Raw genomic sequence first — 25,948 nt, 5'->3', positions numbered from 1 at the left:
GGACAGTCATAAGACTATTTTGAGGACTTTATTGATCAATAGACAAATAAAACTGACAAAAATTACAACCACCCACCCCAAAATATCCACAAAAAACACAAACACAAAAAAGAACAAATAACAAAACACTAAAACGGGTAGAATAAGTGGACCAAAGTGTTTAGTTAAATTGTATGTTTTAGTGGCTATTGTGAACAGCGCAGAGGAGGAAACAGTTGAGACACTCTAACAGTATAAAAAAAACTTTAACACAATAGTTTTGGAGAGAGGAAAGAAAACATGTACAATAGTTGATTTCTGTATTTAGAAATCTAGACAACTCCTTATCTGATGTTTTACATACTCTAAAGTGGATTTATGTGCGAACAACAAGTCCATTCTAAAAGCATTAATCCTATTTGTATGTGCTATGAATTTCCTTTACTAGACTAAATTCAAACTAAAGTATAATTGCATATTTTGTGTCGAAAATGTTTAAATTAGACATTTTAAAAATCACCCTTACCTGAACTGTGTGATGGTCCTTCCAATGGGACCTATATGCTCTATGTTAGAGTCCCCGAAGAAATTGGGAGCACACAAAGGAGGGCCTGATGTAGAGTAGGCTGCAGCAGATGGCTATGTTGGCCCAACCTCTGCCCCCGTCATCACATTGCCAAGAGATGTTCAAAATCTTAGCACCAATCATTGTTATGCTGGGACCATTGCTTCAGAAACCCAAGGTAGCGTAATGACAGAGGCAAGAGACTGGGTCAACATAGTCAGTTGCTACAGCTTACTTCAAATCAAGCCCACCTTTGTGAGGGACCCCAACAGTGCTGATAAAGGGGCTTCCAGAGTAGGTATCCAAACCGTCTACATAAGGGAAGCAAGAGGACTGGGGATTACGTTTTAAACATTTCCACCCAAAAGGTATAATTATTTATTGAGCAAAGAAACGTTTTGAGATAAGAGCAATTTTAATTGTTAAATATATTTGGAACAGTGAAAAATTTTGGGTCTATTTTTATAAATCACCATTTATCTCTCATTTATCAGATACATTGATTATTTCGTTTTCTAACCATTATTTGATTTGCTCACCTTTTTGTTATTATATGGTTTTGGTGGCATGTTTTGAAGTGTTGAGCATTTTACTTTAGGTCTTTTGAATGCTGGCGGACAGTATTTACTAAGTATGGCTGGTTAATTGCTATTTTGTTCCAGATTTGTTTAGAATAATTAAAATCATTCCAGTTTCCAATTCTACAGTAGGTAGAAGAGGTGATGAGCTGTTTAGTTTAACCAAGGACTGGAAATACCAGGGAACCTATGCACTTTTAATTCATATCCCTAAAATCAATAATAGTATTTGTAATATTTTATCTTGTTTTGGCATCATGCTGGTAGATGTATAAATGAATAGAATAAGGACATATGAAAATTGGCCATAACCTATTTACTGTGAGCTGGAGATTTGAAATGGCATGTTTCAAGTGCACTTGAAAACCTAGTAGTCTGGACTCTTATATCAGACTTTCTTGCTTGTTCACAATAATAGAACTTAGCAGTCAGCCAAGACTACTGTTGCTTTTTACTTTCTTGATATAAAGTTCTTGCACCTTGCGCTGAAGGCTGATAAAATTAAATGTTATCTTTAACCATAAGAAAGCAGAAAAATCCCTCCTCACTGGCTCCAAACTGAAATTTACCTAGAAATTGTGTGATAAAACAATTGAATTGATTACCCTGCTGGTGTAAAAGTTCAAAGAGCTCAAGCATGGTGGCTTAGTGGTTAGCATTTCTGCCTCACAACACTGGGTGGGTTTCCTCCACACTTCAAAATCATACTAATAGGTTAATTGGCTGCTATTATATTGCCCTTAGGGCTAGATTTACTAAGCTGCGGGTTTGAAAAAGTGGGGATGTTGCCTATAGCAACCAATCAGATTCTAGCTTTAATTTATTTAGCACCTTCTACAAAATAATAGCTAAAATCTGATTAGTTGCTATAGGCAATATCCCCACTTTTTCAAACCCGCAGCTTAGTAAATCTAGCCCTTAGTCTCTCTCGGTGTGTATGTTAGGGAATTTAGACTGTAAGCTCCAATGGGGCAGTGACTGATGTGAGTTCTTTGTGCAGCGCTGCAGAATTAGTGGTGCTATATAAATAAATAGATGAAGATAAATGTATTGAAAATAACTGAGAAACTCCCATTATCAGCGGTAGGCTCCAGATGACTATACTTCCCAGCTCATACAGATTCCAGTGACTGCTGATCCAGTTTTTACCATATATAGATTGGAGCCATAATGAGGTTTGTTCATTTTATAAGTAGATAGTCCACACAACATTGAGTCAGGTGACTGTACAAGACACAAAGTCATCGTGAGAATCTCTTTTTATTGTTGTATATATTAAGGTACCACAATAGAATTTTAGGATATGCACTTGTCTGTGAGCACGGTTACGTCACACATACACACACACACACACACACACCCACGGGTAACAAACCTTGCACTTTGGAAAAAACTGGACATGATGAATATCCGCCCCCTGTACAAACCCCTTGTGTGTGCGTTTGTTCCTCTAGGTGAACCCTGTATCAGAAAACAAATTCAACAGGAGTTCACAACTGCAGTATTAAGGTGGACTGTGACATTTTGGATCGAATTGTGCTTGAAAAACCAGGACACGAGTAACACAGTGGACTCTGTTGAGGATTTTGCTATAACTCCCACAATGTTATAAGTTATAAAAGTCAACTTGGGGGAACAGCAAGGATTTGCCCCTTGTACAGTATACCATTGTGGTTTGCTTAATAAACTGAATTCAAGAATAGCCAATGAGTAAAAGTTGCATGCAAATCTTACTTACTTCAGAATCATCACTATGGACCTCTCTTTGTTTTTAATTATATTTATCTATATATATATTATATCCACCATTATGTATCCAAATTAGATAAGCTCTAAATAAATTTAATAAAAATAAAATATTTCCCTCTTATTGTTATACAGGTATATTTTATGTAAGCTTTTGTTGGGGGGAATAGAAAATGGAATCATAACTTATAGTAAGAGCAAGTTTTAGCTTATTAGCTGCCAGAAGATCCATCAACACATTACAAGGCAATGTATAGACGGCACCACCTCCAGCAGCAGAACTATTAATGTATATAGCCAAAAATGAGGATGTCAGCAGAAACTGATGCATAATTATTAACAATGCTGATGACCAACTTCACCGTCTTGGCATTAATCCTCTATATTGTACCTAAAGGCTTCTATCAGACCCTCTAGAGAATGCACAAATCCAGAAACACTACAGATGGAGCCAATGACAAAGATGGAAACATCAAAAAAAACATGATGCCACAGGAGCTTCCTCCACAGTAGCTTGAGATGGAAGAGGCTTGGAAGGAGGAAACAAAGACCAGCTCCTGTGAGACTGCCAGTGAGACCCATCAACAGGGCAAAATGGGGTACATAGATGGCCATGAGTAAGGTAAATATGACTAGGGCACATCTGAGGGTGAGGCCCCAAGACTTAAGTCTCCCATTTTCCCCGTAGCAATTTGGAAAGAATGACCTAGTTCCCTCCTGGAAAAGAGATCTTTCCAAGACCTCTACTGCAGCGAAGAAGGGGAGTGGGTAAGACAACAAGGCTTTGGACACCAAGAAGATGTTGACTACTGCCCTGATAGTGGAGGGTAGGTTGTCTGTTATGACCTCCTTGGTTTCATCTGCCCAGGTTAGATAAGCCACCAGAGCAAAAAGGCCCTTCAGAATGCAGGCGGCGATGTGGGTCCAGTTCATCATGCAGTGGAATTCTCTGGGATTATGCATGTTCCCTTCCAGAGAGGGTAGGAAGATCTGGGAGGTATAGCTGAAAACAATTATACCTATGGAGATAGGGAACTTCTTTACATCTATGTAAAACTTGACTTTGTCCCAAGCCCAGTCTCTGGCTCTGGACAGACAGTAGGCAATCACTAGGACGTTAATGACAAAATGAGCTATAGTGCAGAGCAAGCTGAACTTGGATACAGACTTAAGGTTTTTGAGGAATGCACATGGCAGAAGCACAGCAGTGGCTATGATCGACCAGGACTTCTGAGAAATTGGTAGGGTTGGGAAGCTGTTGTACATCAAGTTTCCACTGACCACCACATAAAGGATGCAAGTCATGACCAGTTCGATAATTTGAGCCACATTGACAATCCTTCCCCCAAGTTTAGGAAACCTTGGTGCGCAGCAGGCATTTGCAATGTCCACATAGGAGTCCCTCACTCTCACAGTCTCTCCATCTTCATTTTCTTCATACAAGCAAGCAATGAGTATCTTTCCCGTATAGCAACACACAACTGCAGCAAAAATTATAAGGAACAGTCCCAGATATCCACCATGAAGAATGGCGTACGGTAATCCCAACACGAACATCCCCTGCAAAACACAAACAAAGCACAAGTGAGGTCCCATGAACCTTGTTAAACTCTACTATCCAGTCTAAAGCGTGTCCAAGGGGCTCTGGTACCATATGGTGTGTTCACCTTATTGTTTGTATTCAACTGCTAGACGATACATTGGGATGAAGGATTTTATGCAATATAATACAATAACTGAATGCATTATTTGGTCATGCAAAGTGCTGCTACATGGCTTAGCTGACATAATTTGAATTTGTTATCCTTGAGTATCAGTGAAAAATAGAAACACATACACACACAATTAGTGCATTGCTGATTGGCAGTCACCTTGCTACCAATTATTAAAGTCATAAGGTGAATAGCCCTGTTAATTAAAAGGTCACTAGCAGCAAAAAATGTTCTACTATATATTATTATGAATTAACAGCTTTCAAAGTAAGTATAATTCATATTTTTTTATTGATAAAATTGCAGCAATAAAACCAGTTATGCTCTTATTTTGCACAGTTGTCCCTTTACTGTGGAACTCTGTGTATGGTTTGTCACTTTTCATTGTGCGGAAAAACAGTACCTATTTCTGCCTCACAGCACTGGGGTTATGAGTTCAATCCCAACCATGGCTTTATCTGTGTAGAGTTTCTATGTTCTCTCCGTTCATATCACATAAAAATCCAACCTATTCCCACTTTGTGACCTCCCTTTATTTTATTTCAACCATTCCATTTTCCCCCTAAAATATAAATTGAATTGGGCAGCACAGTGGCTTAGTGGTTAGAACCTCTGCCTCACAGCACTGGGATCATGAGTTGGATTCCCAACCATGGTCTTATTTCTATAGGGTTTCTATGTTCTCCCTGTGCTTGTGTGGGTTTTCTCCGGGTTCTCCAGTTGCCTCTCACACACCCAAAACATACTGATAGGTTAATTGGCTGCTAACACAGATTGGTGACACTATATAAATAAGTGGTATTGATGATGATCATGTTATATGCAGTCTGTGCAGGTTAATTGAATGAATGGAATACGACTCATCACTGAGAACTGACTGCTGTATATATATTATATATTATTATAGTATATTATAATATTGAATTGTAGGTGCTTGTGATGTAATGCCTGAAATCAAGATAGGTCATGTCAGTGCTTTTTGCACCTTTTTAGGAAGAGGGGTGGGATAAAAAGTTAATATCCCACTTGCATACCACTAAACTACTACTTTGTGGAAGGGCCTTTTGCTTTTGTTATAGCAATGAGTGTTTTTCCATAAGTCTCTATCAACTTCGGACAACTGGGGCTAGATTTACTAAACTGCGGATGTGAAAAAGTGGAGATGTTGCCTATAGCAACCAATCAGATTCTAGTTATCATTTATTTAGTCCATTCTACAAAATGACAGCTAGAATGTGATTGGCTGCTATAGGAAACAGCTCCACTTTTTTCAAACTCAACATTTAGTAAAATACCCCCTGAACTTTGCAATTCTATCCCACTCTTCCCTGCAAAAAAAAGTTCACGGCTTTGATCTTCCTTTTCTGAAGCCACTCCTTGCATGACTTGGATGTGTGCTTTGCATAATTATCATGTTCATCTTCTGCTCTCTGAGACAGGCCAGGCAATATTTCTTGAAATTTTGAGTTATTCATTATTCCTGAGTACAGCCCCTGTCCCAGCTCAAGAAAAGCAGCCGGGAAGCATGATCCTGCCATCGCTGTGCTTCATAATGTTAATGTTTTTGAGGGGATTGCCTGTGTTGTCTTTATACAAAACCTATCTTTTAGAATGGAGGCCAAAGTGTCTAACCTTGGTCTCATTAGACCATAAGACATTTTGCCACATGGATTGGAGTTACTGATTGGATTGTTTCGCAAAAATGTATACGGGATAAGATGTTCTTTTTGTGCAAAAATAGCTTCTGTGTTGCCACTCCCCATAAACTCATACATATCTTTGTATGTGCAGAATACGGGAGATTATAGCAAGCAGAGAGTGACTAGTCCCTGACAGAAATTCCTGCAGCTCTTTTAATGTTGCCATAGGCCTATTGGTAGCCTCTTGATGAGTTTTCTCCTTGTCCTGATCTTGACAATGTCACTTTTTCTCCCCTTACAAAGTGTGTTTGTGGTACATGAAATGCCATTTAAGTTCTTTTAGACCCCTCTCCTGATTGGTAGCTTTCAGCAATGAGATCCTGTAGATGTTTACAAAGCTCCTTTCGGTCAATTCCTATCCCAAGAGAATGCAACCAAGAAAACTGCAAAGAAATCCTATGGGACCCGCTGAACTTTATTTGGTGTTAATCACAGTCATTTTCATTACTGGCAGGTGTATGTGACTGGTTAACTCAAAACACAGCTGCACCTTCATTATAAAAGGGTTTGAACACTTAGGCAACAAGGGTACTGTAGGCTATTTCTTGTCACTTATTTTCCTAAAAATTGTGTATTTCTTTTTTGTTTAAACTTTTTTGGTTGCAGGTTGATCTTATAGGTGTATAAAGGTCTGACATGATGTATCTAGACTTCAGGCTTTACATCACACCTGCAATTTCAATATGGGTGTTTAGACTTTTATAATAGATAGATAGTATTACATGAAATAGTAGTAGTGACTAGTATATATTACTATATTACTATTCTAATACTACTTCCTGGCACTTTTGGAGAAGTCCTAGGCGACTAGAGAGGAAGTGACAACACATATGATGTCATATCCGTGTCATATAGGAGTTGGGGCGGAGTTATGAATACAAAGGGGGCAGCACAGCTTCACTGGGGCCTTAAAGCTGAATAGAACCCATGGCTAGAAATTGTTGACTTTAGTATTGAAATATGGTATCTGGGCCTCATATAACCCTTCCATTCACTTTCTTCTATCCTTTTTTCTTTACTCCCCTGGGTAAAAATTTGACAAATCTGGGTTCCTATTTGGTTCAATATAAATTGCAGCTTATACGTTGTGGTAAGGAGCGCAGTTATAAATGAAACAAGCATCATAAATGTATGTACATTGGCTGTAAAGAGATGACCATTAGAGGCCAAAGTTACAAGAATGCTGTTGCCAGAGCAATTTCTACCATCTATAGACTGGTCTTCTATGGTACGGAGGACAGTCCTATGGTAAAGCAATGCAACCATTTCCTTATTGCATTGAGTTAGTTTATTAAAATAAATTATTACGTTAGCAATTAAAGAAGAAATTAGGTAAAACAGGAGCGTAACATTATACACTGTAATGCATCTGTAAACACCAATGTCATTCAACTTTACAGTGAAAACAAGATTTTTCAAAACAATTTAGCATACATACATGATTGTTTCTCCATAATCTTTGCAAATATATGTGTGGTGCTTAAGATCAGTGTGTGGCAAAAACAGGCATATTAGCTGCAGGATATTGACACTGTTATTACAAATTTCAACCGTACCCTACTTTTAAATTATATTATTTGATTAGCAGGTTCACAAATATACGCAATGCCTACCCTATCCTTCCATGTATCTTCATTGATTCTCTTTTCTTCTTTCTCTTGCTTTTCATTTTACATTTATTCGAAATTGAAAAAGACTTACCGCTACTTTAAACATATTACTACCCCTTATTAAAGAGCAGAAAAACCATCTTTCACTGCCCAAGCTATTATGCTGGAGCAAAACTGCGAACGAATCACGCATTGTTGCAAGGCCAGATTTATCGCAACCTGCAGTTCCTCTTGCTTCCATATGGGGGCAGAAATATCCAAAGGAAAAGGTGCGCTGATTGCCATGGTAAGGTGTGCAGAGGCATTCAGACAAGGTCTGCCATCTTTACAAATGCCCATCTTTTGTCTCAACGAAGAATAAAGTGTGAATGATCTAGTCACCTAAGGTGATAGGTTTCTATAGTAATGTTTTATTTTATAAAATAAAACCAATGGTCTCCCTTGCAATTTAATTATTTTTACTTTGATGTCAGAATATTTTGAAATCTATAGGAGCTATAAATACCAACGTGTCCAGTATATACGATATTTAAAGTGCACACATATGCAGCAAGCTTAGTGCCTGAGTCTGAAGGACGCGAGGCTGGGCGTATGGCGTTTGCCCTTGGATTACGCCTCCAGAGGGGCAATTCTGCGAATTTTGCATTAGCGTCAATTTTTATGGTCAGCCAATATGGGTCATTATGATTTTAGAAAATATGAATTTATATAATATGTATTATAACCTGATTTCCACTTCAGTGTGAACATTAGATAGATAATATTTGTTCTTGAGCAGCACTATAATAAATGCTGGAACATATTTTAACTATCTTAAATAGATAAGAAAACATATGAAAAAGTCATCAATAGAAGGGGTGAATGTACAGAGGATAGATGGATAAATATAGATAGATATTCATTGGACTGAATGTGTAACATGGTTAAATCCAAATTAATACAGTACATATGTGAGTATTGCAAACTTAAATATAATGCGTTATTTTTTTCTGCTACAGATCTTGGTGCGTGGAATCCGGATTATCTCTTTTAGGACGACTGTACACGCAGCTATTAATTCCTCTACCAATGACATAATTTTTCGTTTCTCAAATGCCGTATGCATGAAAATGCCAATTAATTAATAAGTACACAAATAAGGAAAATATTAATTATCGCAATTTTCTTTAAAATAACGTTATGATTTTATTTGCTAATATGCGTGAATGCATTTTCAGATCTTTAAGTACTGCCATATACTAACATCTAGTGAATTCTTTGCATTCGAAATTCCTAATTAATTAGTTAGATATTTTTTGTTAAATCAATTAGAACATTTGTTTAAATAGTTCGTAAAGAAAACATTTTTTTTTTTGTCCGCTTTGCTTTTGTGTGTTAAAAACTTGTATGAATATGTGCTAAAATTATTACATATTTATAAAATTATTTTCTGGAGATGTAGAATCTTGAATTATCTGATCTCTATGTATTGTCTCTATTGGCACTGAGGCATTGCAGATATAAGAGGATGCCACAACCTAACGCTCTGTAGAGAATACATGACCCATGTTTGGTTTGGATTTTCACTCCTACAAGAACCATATACTTGTATTAAGCCTATAATAAATGTAGTAAAAGTTACTCTATAGTGATGTAGTTAATTATTTTATAGGGGGGGGGGATACTTGATACAACAGTGAAGGCTGGTCTCACAAGGGACAGGATTAGTGACCTTGGAATATGACCTTAACAGACTGTGCTTTAGTGCGTCAGAAATTCACTTATCAGTAAACGAATGTAAAAATACTTTTTATGGAATAGGGAGATAGGGAATTATCACCATTGGCTGAAGACAGCAATGTGTATAAAGATTTTACCTGGATGGCGTTGGTGACATTCCAGCCGGCCTCCCATGCTGTGATTTTAGGTTTACCAACCGATGAAAGCTCAGAGCACAGCCCCTCATCTTTAGATGTAGAGGGAGGGGGACCAGTGCCATCTCTTTGGTAGTGGAAGTCTCCATCTGCGGGGGCATCACCAGTCGGTACCTCGGTCTTCAGGATGTCCATCTGAAGACCTTGTCTGTGTTCCGTGTCCAGGTCATCGCAGTGAGCAAAGCCAATCGCCTCTTCATCAGTGGCCGCCTGGAAGCCCATCCTGGCAAACATCCCACTAACCTTGGCCTGGGACTTGTTGGACACCGAAGTGGCCACATTCGACAGTTTGCTCCTTATTATGGTAGCCATGTTGGCTTGTCAAAACCTATGTCCCCCCCAAAAAAATCACAGAGTCCTATTTGTTGGTCTGCAGTTGGTGCCTTGAAGAAGACTGTTACCTCCACTTGTTCAGACTGGCTCTTCTCCACCCTCGAACCCCCTTCAGCATGACACCTTCTCCAAAGGTAATTAGGACCTCTTAGGTATCGCCATGTTGGACACCTTTCTTTACTATATGTGGCTTCGGGGTAGGGGTCTGGTATCAGTTGGTAGTATTATTACCCCCTTTTGGTGTGTGTCCTTCCCTCAGTGGAATAGCAGCCCAATGTGAATCCTGTGGAGGAGGGGTGATAGAAGAAGGGAGGGGGAGCACAGAATGTTAGCTTTGTGCTGAGCACCGTCAAAGTATATCTACAGCTAGAACATTCATCTAGCAAGTGGAGATTGGGAAGGTTTTTTTCATTTGGGGAGGGTTGAGGGGATGAGGGTGTCTGCATGACTGCTGCATATCTGGAGGAGGTACTAAGGCTTCCCCCCCACCCTCTTGTCACCAAATGCAGTACCCAAACCCATCCCTCCAACACATTTAGTCTCCCATCCTGTCACCCCATGCAGTAGTGAGACCCAACCCACCACCACCACCACAAAAGTCCTCATTCCACTACATTCCATCTTCTCTCTTGCTCACGTTACCACAGAATCTCTTTTTCTTAATTTATGTCACCAAACCATCCCATCAAAATACCCCTACCGCAACTGTACCCTAAACCACCTATGCAATGACTCCTCCCTACTCCATATTGCACCTAAATTTACACCACCCACCGCGTATCTTGTCTGTATTGGGACTAACAAATGTCTCACCCTAAAATAGTAATAATGTCTGTTTTAACTAAGCAACGACCAAATCTAGAGAATGCAGTAACCTAATCTACTGGGGATCCAGCGGAGCAAGGAACACCAAAGGATTTATTTCTATTCGCCGAGAAATCACTTGTAATTTTCTTCAAAGTCTTAATTAGTGGTGATCCTCAGTGATGCTACAAAACACTCACACACAACCTGTGTTATCTATTATATAGGGATACCGTGATCTTGTAGCTTTCCCTTCTCTAGAACACTAAACAGTATTCAACTAGAACGACCAAAATATTAATATAAATTCATGAAATCATCTTCTGTACTTAATGCACCGATTCTACCGGTGATATAATACAGAACGGTAACTCAATGAATGTAAACGAATGTGTTGGATTCTTAATATGTGTAAACACAGGCAACTCAGGAGCCAGGCAATAAATATATTTCTACATGTTTTACCTATTTTTAACTATCCGCTATTTAAACATTAATTGAAATCTAGCATCCTGTAATACATAAATAGCTATGTATAGAGCAAAATGATGCAAATACATTATCTATATTAAACAGTCACTCAGTGTGCTGGTTTCAACATCTTTATTGGTATGAGTAAGCAAGCAATTTATTTGTGGATGCAATTGTATGTTAGTATTTGTATGTTAGTTAAAGGACATTAGCCGACGGGGGCCCTCGGAAGGGGGGGGGGTGTTATGTGCCGTGGGGTATCTAGGGGCAGAACGGTGCAATGTTTGGGGACGAATTTTGTGGCGTGTTTAACTAGATATGACAAGCTGTATCCCTCCTTTAGAAATCAGATGCTTACATCTCACTGCACAAATAGGTCAGCATTTGGCTGAAAATATCACAAATTTTTTTTTCCTGGTAAGGGAATTCCACATTGTCCTACAAGGTAGACGTAATAAAATACTAAATTACTACTGTATTTCAAAGTCTGTTTGGCTATCGGGTGTACAAATATTCATCTAAAATTTTGGAACAATACCATGATGTGGATTATGATAACAGAGGAAGTAAATGGAGGATTCACACTGAATGATATTTATAAAAGTTCGCCTGTGTAAATAGCACTGACATTTTCTAGAAATGACCTACATTGTGAATCTATTATAAGAGGCAATACACAGAGGGGAGCACAGTGTTAAACTGAGAGGGCAACAATATTATTTTCTATAGTGCCCGAGGGACCTTCTTAGCATTACATGGATGGATGGACTGGTGGATAGATAGATAGATAGATAGATAGATAGATAGATAGATAGATAGATATGCAAAATTAGCTTTCTAAAGCGTTCTTGGTCCGAGGTCCGGTTAAACATAGAAAATTGTACATTGTAACGTGTAATATAAATTATATATATATATATATATATATATATATATATATATATATATATATATGAATATATTATATACATATGTAGTTCTATTATATTATATACATATATGTATAATACATATATATATATATATATATATATATATATAAATATCTAGAGATATATATATATATCATCATGATGATGATAATGATGATGATGATGATGATGATATATATATATATATATATATATATATATATATATATATATGTTCACACACAGAAAAACGCAGATACATATATGACTAGCTGACAGTGGTTACTGGAGCTGTTCTATATCCTGCACTTAGATATCAGGATTAAGTTTATCGATGGATAGTAAATTACACATAATACTAGCACGGAACCTGCCCTCTCACGTTAAACGCTTACACATATAATACACAGGAGATGTTAATATGTAAACTCCTGTAAGTAATATCTGCATAAGGAGTGAGTTATGATTTTATCACGTCAGTGGTCATTAGGAAAACATGAGTATGATACGTAATATAGCCCCGCTCTGTGAGTTTATCATGGACAGCAGAAGTCACCTCACAGTTCTGTGACCCTTTAAAAGCACTTGGCCTGGGGTAACATAATTCACCAGTGACTTCTAATTTCCATATAATTTACAGTAGACTTATATATACACAGCAATGTATATATTAACAATTAACTATGTATATATTAATGTATATAATGTATATATACAATATATATATTAACAATTATGTCACTCAAACATAACATAACTGTATAATAATGAACAGTACACTAAATGTACACTACATTTATATACTGTCCCTATGCACTGCTATTAACATATTAAATGTCATAGCCAGTGTCTGGTTTGTTGTAAATATAAATTTATGTTTGTCCACTGCAGAGACTCTTTCACAAAATGTTTTAATTCATGCAGTGTGACGATAAAGAACAGAGGAGGGTCTCTCTGTTATACGCACTGTAGTAATTTATTGGACAACAAAGACAAAAAAACGAAGGGTTGAATGTATCTCAGTAAATATAATGTAATATAAATATGCCTCGAGCTGCAATAGTCAGTGGGAAGTGTGAGCGCTGCTTGGCTGTAAGTGTGCAACACAGCGCCAGTCACATGGTGTGTGTGTGTGGGGGGGGGGGGGGGGGGTATGGAGGGATAGAGAAAGTATGAAGGTATATGGGGTATCTCTTATTCGGTGTGAGAGTACACAGTGCAGGCAGCAGACTGGAAGAGTGCAGGAGAAAATACATTGGGAAATGTATAGCGGAATTAGACGACGTAGAAACCTTGGGAGAGAAAAGGGAAAAAAGGAAGAAATGAATTAAGAAATAAAAATGAAAAGAGTAAATACTGTACAATAGACAATGCAAAGTCATGTGGTAGATACACAATACAAAGTGATGTAGCAGAGACTCAATAATACAAAGTGATGGGTAGAGACACAATAATACAAAGTGGTGTGGTATATACACAATACAAACTGATGTAGTAGTGACACAATAATGCAACGTGATGTGGTAAAGACATAATAATACAAAGTTATGTGGTAGAGGCACAATAATACAAAGTGGTGTGGTATATACACAATACAAAGTGGTGTGTTAGTGACACAATAATACAAACTGATGTGGGGTAGACACAATAATACAAAGGGATGTGGTATAGACACAACAATACAAAGTGGTGTGGTATAGACACAATAATGCAAAGTGTTGTGCTATAGACACAACAATACAAAGTGGTTTATAGACACAACAATACAAAGTGGTATATAGACACAACAATGCAAAGTGATGTGGCATAGACACAACAACACAAAGTGGTGTGGTAGAGAGAGTGCACGATAGGTTGAAGAGAAGATCCCGTCAGTGATCGCAGAGTCTATGGAAGGATGGATAAGGAAATCCATTGAACACGTCCAGAAACAAGAGTCAATAAGACAGATGTGATTAAGATGCGGAGGTAAATGGGAGAACATTAAACATACCTAAAGTAAGAGAAGAGAGAGCAGGAGGAGTGGGGGACACGAGGCACGGAGGGGGCTTGGTGAGCAGAGTGAGCGAGTGAAAGATCAGTATTCCCTTTACCTAGCTGGTCTCATGTCCGTCTATGGTCTATGCATGTAGTAACAAGCTCCAGGACAGACTGGACTGTCTCAGCCTGCAGGGAAAGTCTCCATCTCACCATGCACACACAGCACCACGTCCCTCTGACACTACTTATATACTGTACATACACAGGGCAGGTGCAGCCCTCACACAACACCGCCTCCTCCCTCAGATCCCCAACCCTGCAAACTATTAGGGACTGTGGTTTGTTTCCTATGTACAATATTATCAATCACTCTTATCTCTTATCACTTTAGTATATTGGTTTCAGTCTTCTTCAGCTGTAAAGTACAATATAATTTATTGTTGTTATAATCAGCAATATATCTTCTGGACGTGTCTGGAGACATAGAAATATTATCACCACAATACATATTAATATGAATTTGAAGTATTATATTGCAGATTACTATCTACACTTACTACAGTCGTCTCCTAATAAAATGCACGTGACATTTTACAGAACTTCGTTCTTACATATTCGTTGGTCTTCTATAATGTAAATATGTATATTCTCATTGTTATTGCAATACATAAGTATACATTGTATCTGGACAAATATGTTTATAGGGTGGGGATTATTATTCCTTTAAAGCATATCCATGTGACATGAAAATGTCATTGTCCATCTTGTAATATGAGATCAGTCAGCTGCCAGTGATATGAGTCTGGCTTTGTTCCCTACTGTTCCTGCCAGTCTGTAAGGCTTAACACAAACGTTTCTGCAATGCATATATTGCCAGTTTGGTTACCTCACTCGTGTCCTTGTCCAGCTCCCATTCACAGTATTATTATTATTGTTATTTATAAACTAATACATGTTCCCTTTCCCCGGCTCTCCTGTGCCTTTGACACCCTCTTTTTCGCTATCTGGAATCTCACGGGAGAGATATGACAGGGTAATAAAGAGTTGAACAATACACTATTAAAAGGCAATTAGCTGAATTGCTGGAATGAAACCAGGCTGTGAGTGACAGGGTTAATGGCTGGGAAGAGAGCAGCGGCGGGTTGACTGTGTGCTACAAAACGCCAGGATCTGTTCATGGTGCCGATATGTACAAATGCACATAATCTGCTACCAGTAGCCCTGAGCTGTCCGTGGTGCTGATCTGCTACAAACTCTACTCGACCTTGTACAAGTAACCATTGCTCCTCACAATCTACTAGTAGCCATGAACTATCTATGGTACCAACGCCACACAGGCTGATATTAGTGATCGGTCCGTGGTGCTGATATGTACAAATGCACAGTCTGCTACCAGTTGCCAGGAGCTGTCCGTGGTGCTGATCTCTACTCGACCTGGCACAAGTAACCATTGCTCCAAACAGTCTTCCAGTAGCCACAAGCTAATGGTGTACAAAGTCCAAACAGGTTGATATTAGTGATCTGTCCATGGTGCTGATCTGTAAAAGCTCTGCACGATCTGCTGCAAGTAGCCCTGTTCTGTCCATGGTCCAGATTTCAAACCATCAGAACAAGTAGCCAATGACCCTCCATGCTGAGATCAGAGACACACAACATGCAGTAAGGTATGATGAGGGATTCAAGAATCCCTGTACTTACTGAGGAACTCACAATTTGCATGTACACAAGTCCTTCTCACACAGAATTGATCCTAATCTTTCATTACCAGCGCAATTTTCCAACAGCCAAAAAACAATTGCATGTTCTCCATGGCAGAGCCATGTGTACTCAATTTCTCCATTTATACTCCTCATTCTCCACATCCATCTTATTTTATACCACTTACTTGTCCTCATAGACAGGAGAAAAGATTCGATTAAGACCGCTACAACTGAATAATTGGACCCTGTATTCCCTTATAGTAGAAACAATGATCCAGATAAGGTATTTAGCAATTTTCCAAAACTGGTCCAGAGATGCTTAAAAACTCTATGAAACTAACCCCAGTTAATTCATAGCTTTTTAAAACTCAGTTCTAGAGATCTTCATTGCACCAGAAAATTCCATTCAAGGGGAATTCAAAACTAAACCCCATAGTCCCTAGAACTCCCATTTTATTCTACCACATAACAGATATTATTCTGCATTTCTCCAACTCCAATACCGCTGTTAACACATGATCCACTCTCACCCTGGAGAAATAACAGCAGTGATCAGTAAACAGAGGGAAAAGTGTTGAACTGCTCAGTGCTGCCCTCATTGTAATGTATTCACAGGGTCACATCCTCCAGTCACACACAAAAGGTGCCTTTTGGAAACAAAAAGAAAATCTTAGTGCACACATTCATATTTATACAGATGCTGACCTTCCAATAGTAAATATCAAACCCCCGATTTCTCTGGAGGGGTCTGCGTCATGTGACCGAATTAACAGACTGAGGAGAATAGGGAAGGAGGACAAATATTAAAATGGAATCTTGAGCAACTAAGAAAAGAATACACATGAGTAAGTGTAGGGTGAATTGTTAGAATATATATAAACAGGGATTCTTTTGCTCCTAGAGTCTTGGACGCAGTAAGCTGGAATGAGGAGGTCATTAGGACAGGTTGGCCCCTCTTACTACACATGATTATACAGGGGAGCCTTTAAATCCTCACATTTCTTATGCTCCTCTTTCATGTGCTGGACCCTTGATGTGTTGATGAACACAGACGGTAAATTAATGAAGTCATTATATAGTTAATGTGTTGGTCGCGCATGGGTGACAAGCAGCCCTGATGTCACTAGAATTTCCTTACAATGCTGTGGATTTCCTCAGCCTGGCCAGGCGTGAAATAGAAAGGAGAGACGAACAGACGTGTTCTGACCCATACAAATGCAATCATTATCTGAGGTAAATATATCAGGTTGTTATTTACCAAGTACATGTATATATATAATAAACGTCTTCAGTAACATCTACTGAGTTTGTTTTTGAAGGTCCATCACTCCCTAGACAGAAAATCTTTTAAGCACTAGTAGTTTTGGTTGAACTGTCCTTCAGTGATGAAAGTACTGTACATTGTTTTTTTACAGGTGCTAATGAAATATTGGTATAAGTGGGATGTCCAAGGATTTTGTGTGGTTCTCACCATCTATGACAATGTACATAGACTCTTTTGTATAGCAACATTTTTATAATAATATTTTGTCTGCGGACACATAGTTTTAAAAAAAAAAGTTGCCATATTCAAGCAGAAAATGTGCACTTGCCTCACCATGATCACATTTCAATAACCTGGCTTTCTGCACTGCAATACTAAATGCTGCAGCTCCTGGCCTGTACTTAGAAAATAATGCCCTCACTCTGCCCAACTCTACCCACCACTTGCTGCAAACTTCCGTCCCTCTGCCACCACCAGCATTGTGTAAACCTTGTGGTTTGTGATAAATGAAAATGCACCTCCAAAAAGGATTTTGTGCTTCCCCCTCGGACAATTGATAATTTATAAGTGACCTCCAGTGTGTGTGGACATAAATAGAATGGATGACTATCTCATGTAAACAATTTGCTTAAATAACTGTCATTGACTTTTAAGTGGCACGTTGATGAAGCTGAACATTGGGGACATATCTCATCTTATACCCTGAATAATACTTTCTACTTCAGACAGGTCCTGTAGTGCATGTGAACCTAAATGTAAACTACTGACTAGAAGATGGAAGTGTGGAACCATAAGTACATGTTGGCAAACAAGAGCCTCAGTCACGTATTATAGGTCCTTATACATCTGTGTAACTAATATACAGGGTGATTCAAAAGTCGCAGTACACCCTTTTATTTCAAAAACTCTACAGGAATTGGGCCGATTGGCCGATTTCAAGATGGCGCCCATGTTTGGTACATACCGTAAAAGATTAGACCACATCACCCATACCTTACTGGAGTATTCAGGTTTCCCAATTTCCTGTAGAGTTTTTGAAATAAAAGGGTGTACTGCGACTTTTGAATCACCCTGTATATCAAACTACAGAAACACTGCTCCATTAAATGACCAAATGAGCAAATAATTGTAGATTTCATACCTTAATGGATTTTTACAAATAAGAATTGATATGTGACATAGGAGATTCTCCTTACACTCAATCTAAATGTAAAGGAGACAGGAAACTATTTTGTCTTAGTTGAAACATGGAAGAGAAAAAATGATAAAGGAGGGAGATCATCACCATCATCATCATTTTTTTATATAGCGCCAACATATTCCGCAGCGCTTTACAATTAGGGACAAACATAGTAAACTAATAATGGGTAAAACAGACAAAGAGGTGAGAAGGCCCTGCTCGCAAGCTTACAATCTATGGGACAATGGGAGTTAGACACAGAAGGTTAAGTCTACATTTTGCATTTCGGCCCAGCCAGACTGCAACAGTAAAAGTTACTCATAGGCTAGATGATCCTGTCACACAACAATGTTGGTCAGGGGGTAGTTGTCTTGTGTGAAATTGTGTAACAGGTGGTAATAGGGTAATGTAGTGAGGTAAAGAGGGTGGTTGAGGAATATTATAAGCTTGTCTGAAGAGGTGGAAAAAATGCTAATATTTTGGAAGAAGAAAGTCTTTTTTGGCAATTCAACATTATTTTGCCAATTTATGACATTATTTTACTAAGCATCAATATATCCTGCAGTTCTGTACAGTGTAAAATAAAACATAGATGGGTTATAACACATAGTCATATAACATATAATATAATTTAAATGATGGCCTTTACCCATTTTAGACTTTTTTTTATGAAGACTCTTCAGCAAATTGTCTCCTGTAGAAAAATATAATGTGACACTGACACCTTCTCTCCTTCAGTTCCAAACTTAATTTATTTGTTTCTCATATATGTGCCAGGTTCTGTGAACCCTTGGAAATGGATTTTATTGCTCTTGGTAACTGAGATGATATCAGATTTATTATTACAACTGCTTGTACTGACCACTATACAGTAGCTGATCCGGCTTACTCCACCATATTTGGTATAGTCACCAGGCATACCTCCCAACCTTACAAGCTAACAAAAATTGGGTCACAGTAGGTCATCATCCCAATCCTCCCAGCCTTTGACCCATTTAGCTATAGCCAGGCCTCATATCTGGTAAACTCTGAACTTTTCCTACAACTGTGAATGTTGAGGAGAATGACTAGATGTAGCTAACGTAATGTTTGCTCTGGATCTAACACTAAGTAATGTGAATTCAGGTGTACCTGTCTCGTGTTTAAATCACCCTAAAGGGCAGTGTCAGAGAAAAACTCAGCTTTGCGTTCCGTTTTAGAGCTTTCACATGGAGACATGTCCCTGTCTACACTAACTGTTTGCAGATGTTATGATCCCAATATCCTTTTACCACAGGTCTGTGCAACAAAAAATACATTAACACATATCTGATATTTGAATGACACATTTTATTAGGAATAATAAAAGCAAAAACTTGAAATACGTATATGAAATTGTATATTGAGAAGTGCTCACTCCTGTGTATCAGTCCTCTGCCAGGAGACAGTTCCTCAGTTCATCTGACAGCTCTAGCGATTGATCTTCCACCACCTCACTACAGCATCTGTAGTCCTAACCACTTATACATAACTGTGCTGGAGAACTCCATGTAGCATGCTTAGTACTACATTCTGACTGTTTACTGGGGAGAACCGCAATTTAGGCAGCACAACAGAGCATGGGACAAAGGCTGAAATTCAGTCCCTCCTCCCACCCCCCAGAACATGGTATACAATCAGCGGGATTGTTCCTGGATTGTTGTTGGGACCATAAAACTAGCTAGGGTTTATGTTTCAAAGTTTTTATATGCAAATACATTACTGATTAGTGCAATATGATGCTTTCCTTTCTGTACACTAGGAAACAAATTTAGTTGCCATTTAAAATGTGTGAAGCAAGCAGTGGATGTTTGTTAAATTAAGGAGGTTGGTCAATAGGACATAGATAGGCAGTGCTTCAAAATTACTTTCATATTGGGCACCAATGCCCCCACATCTTCTATATAAATAATCAAAATCACATACTAAATTTCACTGCCAGATATGAAATAAGAATGTACATAGAAATCGATATATAAATATTAGCAGGTCCTCCAACACCCACACGGATATAAATTTGTATAGCTACACATAACTACTGTCACATAGAGATCGCAGTACCAGTGCCAGGCATAGCGTTCTATAGAGTACACACAGAGAGGTGGCATTCCATTGTTTGTGTAATTAGTGCAGCTTAGATGCTGACTATAGACTGCCCCTCGCTCTGCAGCCTGATGTACCAAGTCTTCATACAGAAGGCATAGCGCACTATTTTAGAGGGCTGAAGGAATATTGTAAGATATTTTCACCCAAACACATTATTCACTATTTAATAATCTACGTGTATTAAATTCCAATCTAGAAAGGTGATTTATAGCTGCGGTCTCACTTCAGGTGGCGTACCACAGGGATTTATGCTTGAAAGTGTTACTACATCATCTGAATTGATGCCTGGGGCACCAGCAACACAAGTTGCAATTCCCTCGCGTAGCTAAAGAAGTCTGATCATAGACACTTTATATTTCTGCTGAGAAAGTCAATAAAACCAGTTGACCCATATGCCATAGAGAATATCCACGCGACAAATAACATTAATACATATGTTGTTCTTAAAGGACAACGAAAAACAAAAATAATATTATCCGATATGAACCATGAACGTAAAATGCATTATATAGTGTTTAGCTGGATTTACTCTACAGATTTATTACTGCCAAATAATGTGTGAGTCCATATTTCCTTCGACTTCTATAACAAACAGCTATGTGGGGGTGGGGGTCAGTAAAATAGAACACATGACATTTCCTGACACCTTCGTACTATGTGTGACACCGTCAGTAAGAGCTCCATATTCAGCTTTGGCGTAGGGATCCAATGAGGTTATTAGAAAAGATATGTGATATTGATTTAATGTTTTTATTTAAACCATTGTAGTTAACATATAGCTGCAAGAGTCCCCCTTTCTCCTCTGATATGCCCCAGTCCTGGGGGAGATAATGACTGTAAGACAAGAAGTACGTCCATGCTGCTCCTCAGCTGTTGTTATAAATCCAATGGTCCTGTATATAATGGTCTGATTGGAAATGATAAGCAAGTTATATAAAGAGTGACGAACCTCAGGTTAGAGAACCCTGTTTGAAGTGCACAAGAAGTGGAAACATTTACTTACATGAAGATAGTCCATCCAGCCCTCGTGCTAGTAAGTCTGCACATAGATGTCACAATATAGTACAGTTCCATTGCTTCCTATTACTCCTCCAGAATCCTTTTATCTGCTCCTAGGACACTCCTCTCAATTTCAAAGTATTTGGAGGAGGTGCCTAAAGGCTAAGTATATGTGTGACATCATCAGGCAGGGTGTAACAGCATTGGGGGGAGGCCAGACACACCTCCCTAAGTCTGCTCATGGAATGCACAGAGAGGGGACCCAAACCTGGGTCTGGCATTACATTCATATGAATGTATTCTCTCTCTTTCCTTTCTCTGCTCTTCCCATCGTGCCAGTCAGCATGCTCACTCCTCAGGTGGGGAAGGGGCTAAACACCCAATATCAAATATTGGGGACGTAGAAAAAAGAAGGTTTTACATTGTGGGCCTAATTCATTAAGGCCCGCAAAACAGCCGTATCAAGCGCTTTTTTAAAGAAAACGCATCTACTTCGGCATACGCACGTTCGTATTCAACTAGACTCGGATCTGAAGAAAAGTGTCTTCTTGAATACGGGTGTAAGTCTGTTCTGCTTATACGGCACTTGCCTTATTGAGACACACTGCAGGATACATACAATACATATGTGCAATATAAGTCCCATCAGAACACACAAAAAAACGAATTCAATGATTGTCACCTGTTAATAATATAGTCATTAATGGAAAAAAAATAATTCAGTGAAATACATTTATTATAATGTTACTAATGTCTACTGTACATAACATACATTTTTACAATTGCTCCTGATTGCAAACACATGTTCTAGCATGTATACTGCCGTCATCACTAGTAATCAGCACTTACACCAGACCTGTATCAGGTGCAAGTGATTCGGCAGAAAATCACATACCTTAGAGATAACCAAAGCTTGAATCGGACGCTGCTGTGTGCGCTCGATCTTGGCACGCCCTTACTGTACATTGACTACGTGCATACGCCCAGTCCCCTCCCCGTTCCGCCCATGAAATTGTAGCCGATTGTAAGTGTCCTTTGCGCTCAAAGATGAATTGCATACACTTGCGTTCTTTGTAGTTGGTTTCTGGGCATGCGAAGAGCAAATTATCACATGATGAGCTCCGTATGTATGCCACCCATGTCGCACTTTGTCCTGTTGTCCTCTATGAATACCTCTGAGCATGGCAGCACCCAGGTAGAGAGGCTTACTGTCTACAGGGAGCATAAAGAGTGTTTGACCAGCGGCACTACAAAACATTTGCAGCCCCAGAACACAGTGCGTAGGAATTGGCATTCTAGGGCTCAAACTTAACTTCTGTTCAGGGGAAGGAAACTCGGATGTGCATGAAGCACATAGGCAGCGGGCGGTCAGCCCTGTTAGGTAAGTGAGTGGAGGGAAGAGGTGAGAAGGGATAAATGGGGGCAGTTATGATTGGAAAGTGCTGGGGGCACAATGAGATGAAAGACAGATGGGAACATGATTATGGTGGTGATTACTTACTTTCAGAATATGAAAATGATGACGCGTATTAAAACCGCACCAATGGCGGAGATAGACACTCCTACTCTGTCCCTCAATGTAAGCATTAGGTCGCCTTCAAGATTTTGCTAGGGAACTTACAAATTTCTAGTTACACCCCTGGCCAGATCTATATATTTCCCACCAACCTTCACATAGCGATTCCTCAACAAGGTCACCAGTTTAGCAGGTCAACACTCTTACCGTGAAGGAGGCATTATGCAATGGGCAACAAATATTGTAATTATCGCCAACGTGCCATCAAATGTATGAACCTATCTTGTGCTAAGCAAGGGAGGAGAAATCTATTTACATTATATTATACACAACAAATGGACAGGAGAACATGATCAAAATAAAAATGGGAACATATGTGAAATAAGATAAATTGAATTTGGTAGTTGAATTAACAATGCAGATATGAAACGTTCACTGTATATCACAATGTGATGGCATTCAGCCCATACATTTTAGATTAGCCATCAGACTTCCATTCTATCTTGGCTGACATATTACATGTTTCATCTGCAAGTGGTTCCCCATTCCCGCAATACAGTGCATCTCGGGCCCCGAGTGTATTTACCACACACAAAAACTTTATGCTCTGCCTGTAAATAATAGCTCCCTTGAATTCAACATTGATCAAGAGTGGAGTTTCTTTTTTTCCTTGGGGGGAAGGGGTGACATGTAATTACCTTGGTGTCTCATATGGTTTCCTATTGTCCAGGAGAAGGACACCGTTATCTGCTTGAGCAGCCGTGCATTAAATGCGATCAATGATCCCATAGACTTGCAGGGAGAACTAAGAACAGCGCAGCTCCTGCTATTTTTGGCTGTAATTAACCCCTTCATGGCTCGGATAGGTGTCTTAGAAGAAACATTCATGTATCCAGCGATATATTTTTTCAAAAAATATTTTTAAAAAATTGAGATGTTGTAAAAAATAAATTAAAAAAATATATAAAAAAATTAATGATCATATTACATATTTATTATGCTCTTTTTATACAAGATATGGCACAGTTGGGGCAGAACAGAAACCCCAGGACTAGGATCTATACTGTTTTCCAGGAGAAGTTCTATATTATTATAATTACATTTTCTAATTGAGAGGGAAGAGGTCTTATATATACAAATTATGGGATTTATTGTAATGTAGTGGTCAAGATGAATGCTGGGGAACCTACCTAGTCTTGTGGCCCCCGGTCCTGTCAGTTGTAATCCCAGCCCTATCTCCAGGATTATAACTGGAATCGGCAGGGATGGGCATGCCTGATAAACTATAACATTGAAAGGACAATATGAAAACTATTTATACACATAGACATAAAAATAATTGGTTATGGGTGAATATTCTCCATGCAGAGATGGAACAGACTTTTCCATCAACTGCAAATCAAATCTCTCAGCACTATGAAACGGTCATGTTCTTAGACTGGGTGTCAGTCAAAATGATGTTGTTGATTGGCAGGATATTGCTCAAGAAGAGTTATTGCATAATCATATGCATATTTCTACAACATATTAGGTACTGTACAAATGTACAGTAAAGTTACTTGTCATGCCTTACAATATGAGGTTCCTGAGTGTGGTCTTTAATACAAGCCATAGACATAGGTGAGTGGGCACTTAGTAATGAAAACTTTTCACACCCTAAACCCATTTTGGTGAATTAGTTCATGTGTTAGTAGATGTCTACATCTAGGAATTTCAATGTGCCTCCAATTCTCACTATTGACTAAACTATGATGGCTGCTTTAATTCCTGACGGAACAATCAGCTACCATATTTAGTACAAACAGAATGAGTACATTTACATTAGTAACTGGCTACTATACCCTCCTTTACAGCTTCATCCTTTACCTATGTCAACACATGAAGCATTTGGGGAAATCTGCTGTGTACCTGCAGGTAAGGGCCAGTGAGACCAAGTGGACCAAAAACCAGCAATACACGTGCTCAACTACTACGACTACACAGTGTTTATTGCACTCATTGAAGCACCACTCTTATCATTGCTAGCCACCTCCTATAAAAACAATACCAGCTGGAGGGAAAATGCTCCCTTGTCAGGCCTCACTGCCTATCATTATCGCTATTTATATAGCCCACTAATTCCGCAGTGCTGTACACTGTGGGATTGTCATTCACATCAGTCCCTGCCCCATTGGAGCTTACAGTCTAAGGGCCGGAGTCATTAAGGAAAGCAAAGCAAAAAAAGGAGTAAATTTGATCCTGGACAAACCATGTTGCAATACAAGGGGTGCAAATTAGTTTATTATTTTGCATGTAAGAAAAATACTGGCTGTTTTTTCATGTAGCACACAAATTCTTGATACCTTTATTTTTTATCTTTTTTTGATCTAGGACATGCCCTACCCCAACTATAAATCTGCCCCCACATTTTAAATTTACCTCCCTGTCCAATGCAACATGGTCTTGCCAAGGTGCAAAGTTACGCTTTTTTTTTTTTTTTTTTGCTTTGCTCTCCTTAATGACTCCTTGCTCTCCTGAAGTCAGCATCTAATTAATCTACTAGTATGTTTTGTAGTGTGGGAGGAATCGCCACACAAACATAGAAGGAACATATAAACTCCACACAGATAAGGCCTTGGTCTGGAATCGACCTCATGACCCCAGAGCTGTAAGGCAGCTATCCACGGAGGTACCAACTACCCATAATATTATTTATCTTTTATTTATATAGCTCCACCATATTATGCAGCACTGTACAGAAAATATTTAATTGTCCACATCAGTTCCTAGCCATTGGAGCCGACAGTCTAAATGATCTACTACACAAGCACATAGACACACATTAGGGCAGCAGCCAATTAACCTACCAGTATATTTTTGGACC

General features: G+C 38.8%; 1 protein-coding gene across 2 annotated transcripts; it reads right to left on the bottom strand.

The window, feature by feature from the left end:
• Positions 1–2,363: 2,363 nt before the first annotated feature.
• On the bottom strand, positions 2,364–14,518 carry SLC32A1 (solute carrier family 32 member 1). 2 transcript variants are annotated; one of them, XM_075177590.1, is made up of 3 exons: positions 14,416–14,518; positions 9,747–10,419; positions 2,364–4,428 (listed from the first exon to the last, which is right to left on the bottom strand). In XM_075177590.1, exons 2-3 carry the CDS (start codon positions 10,113–10,115, stop codon positions 3,241–3,243), a joined length of 1,557 nt encoding a protein of 518 aa, XP_075033691.1. In that variant the 5' UTR covers positions 10,116–10,419; positions 14,416–14,518; the 3' UTR covers positions 2,364–3,240. The 2 variants fall into 2 exon arrangements, with proteins under 2 accessions (XP_075033691.1, XP_075033690.1); XM_075177589.1 differs by lacking the exon at positions 14,416–14,518 and having other exon boundaries at positions 9,747–10,564.
• Between the last annotated feature and the right edge of the window lie 11,430 nt (positions 14,519–25,948).

Source organism: Mixophyes fleayi, chromosome 6, assembly GCF_038048845.1.
Source record: "Mixophyes fleayi isolate aMixFle1 chromosome 6, aMixFle1.hap1, whole genome shotgun sequence".
NCBI lineage: Eukaryota > Metazoa > Chordata > Amphibia > Anura > Limnodynastidae > Mixophyes > Mixophyes fleayi.
This window is presented reverse-complemented; position numbering and strand designations above follow the sequence as displayed.

Bases quoted from the DNA above. Each gene is read 5' to 3' on its own strand.
- SLC32A1 (XM_075177590.1), bottom strand. From the start codon at position 10,115: ATGGCTACCATAATAAGGAGCAAACTGTCGAATGTGGCCACTTCGGTG. The intron at 4,429-9,746 runs GTAAAATCTTTA...TGTGTTTTGCAG, and splicing joins ATGTCACCAACGCCATCCAG to GGGATGTTCGTGTTGGGATT.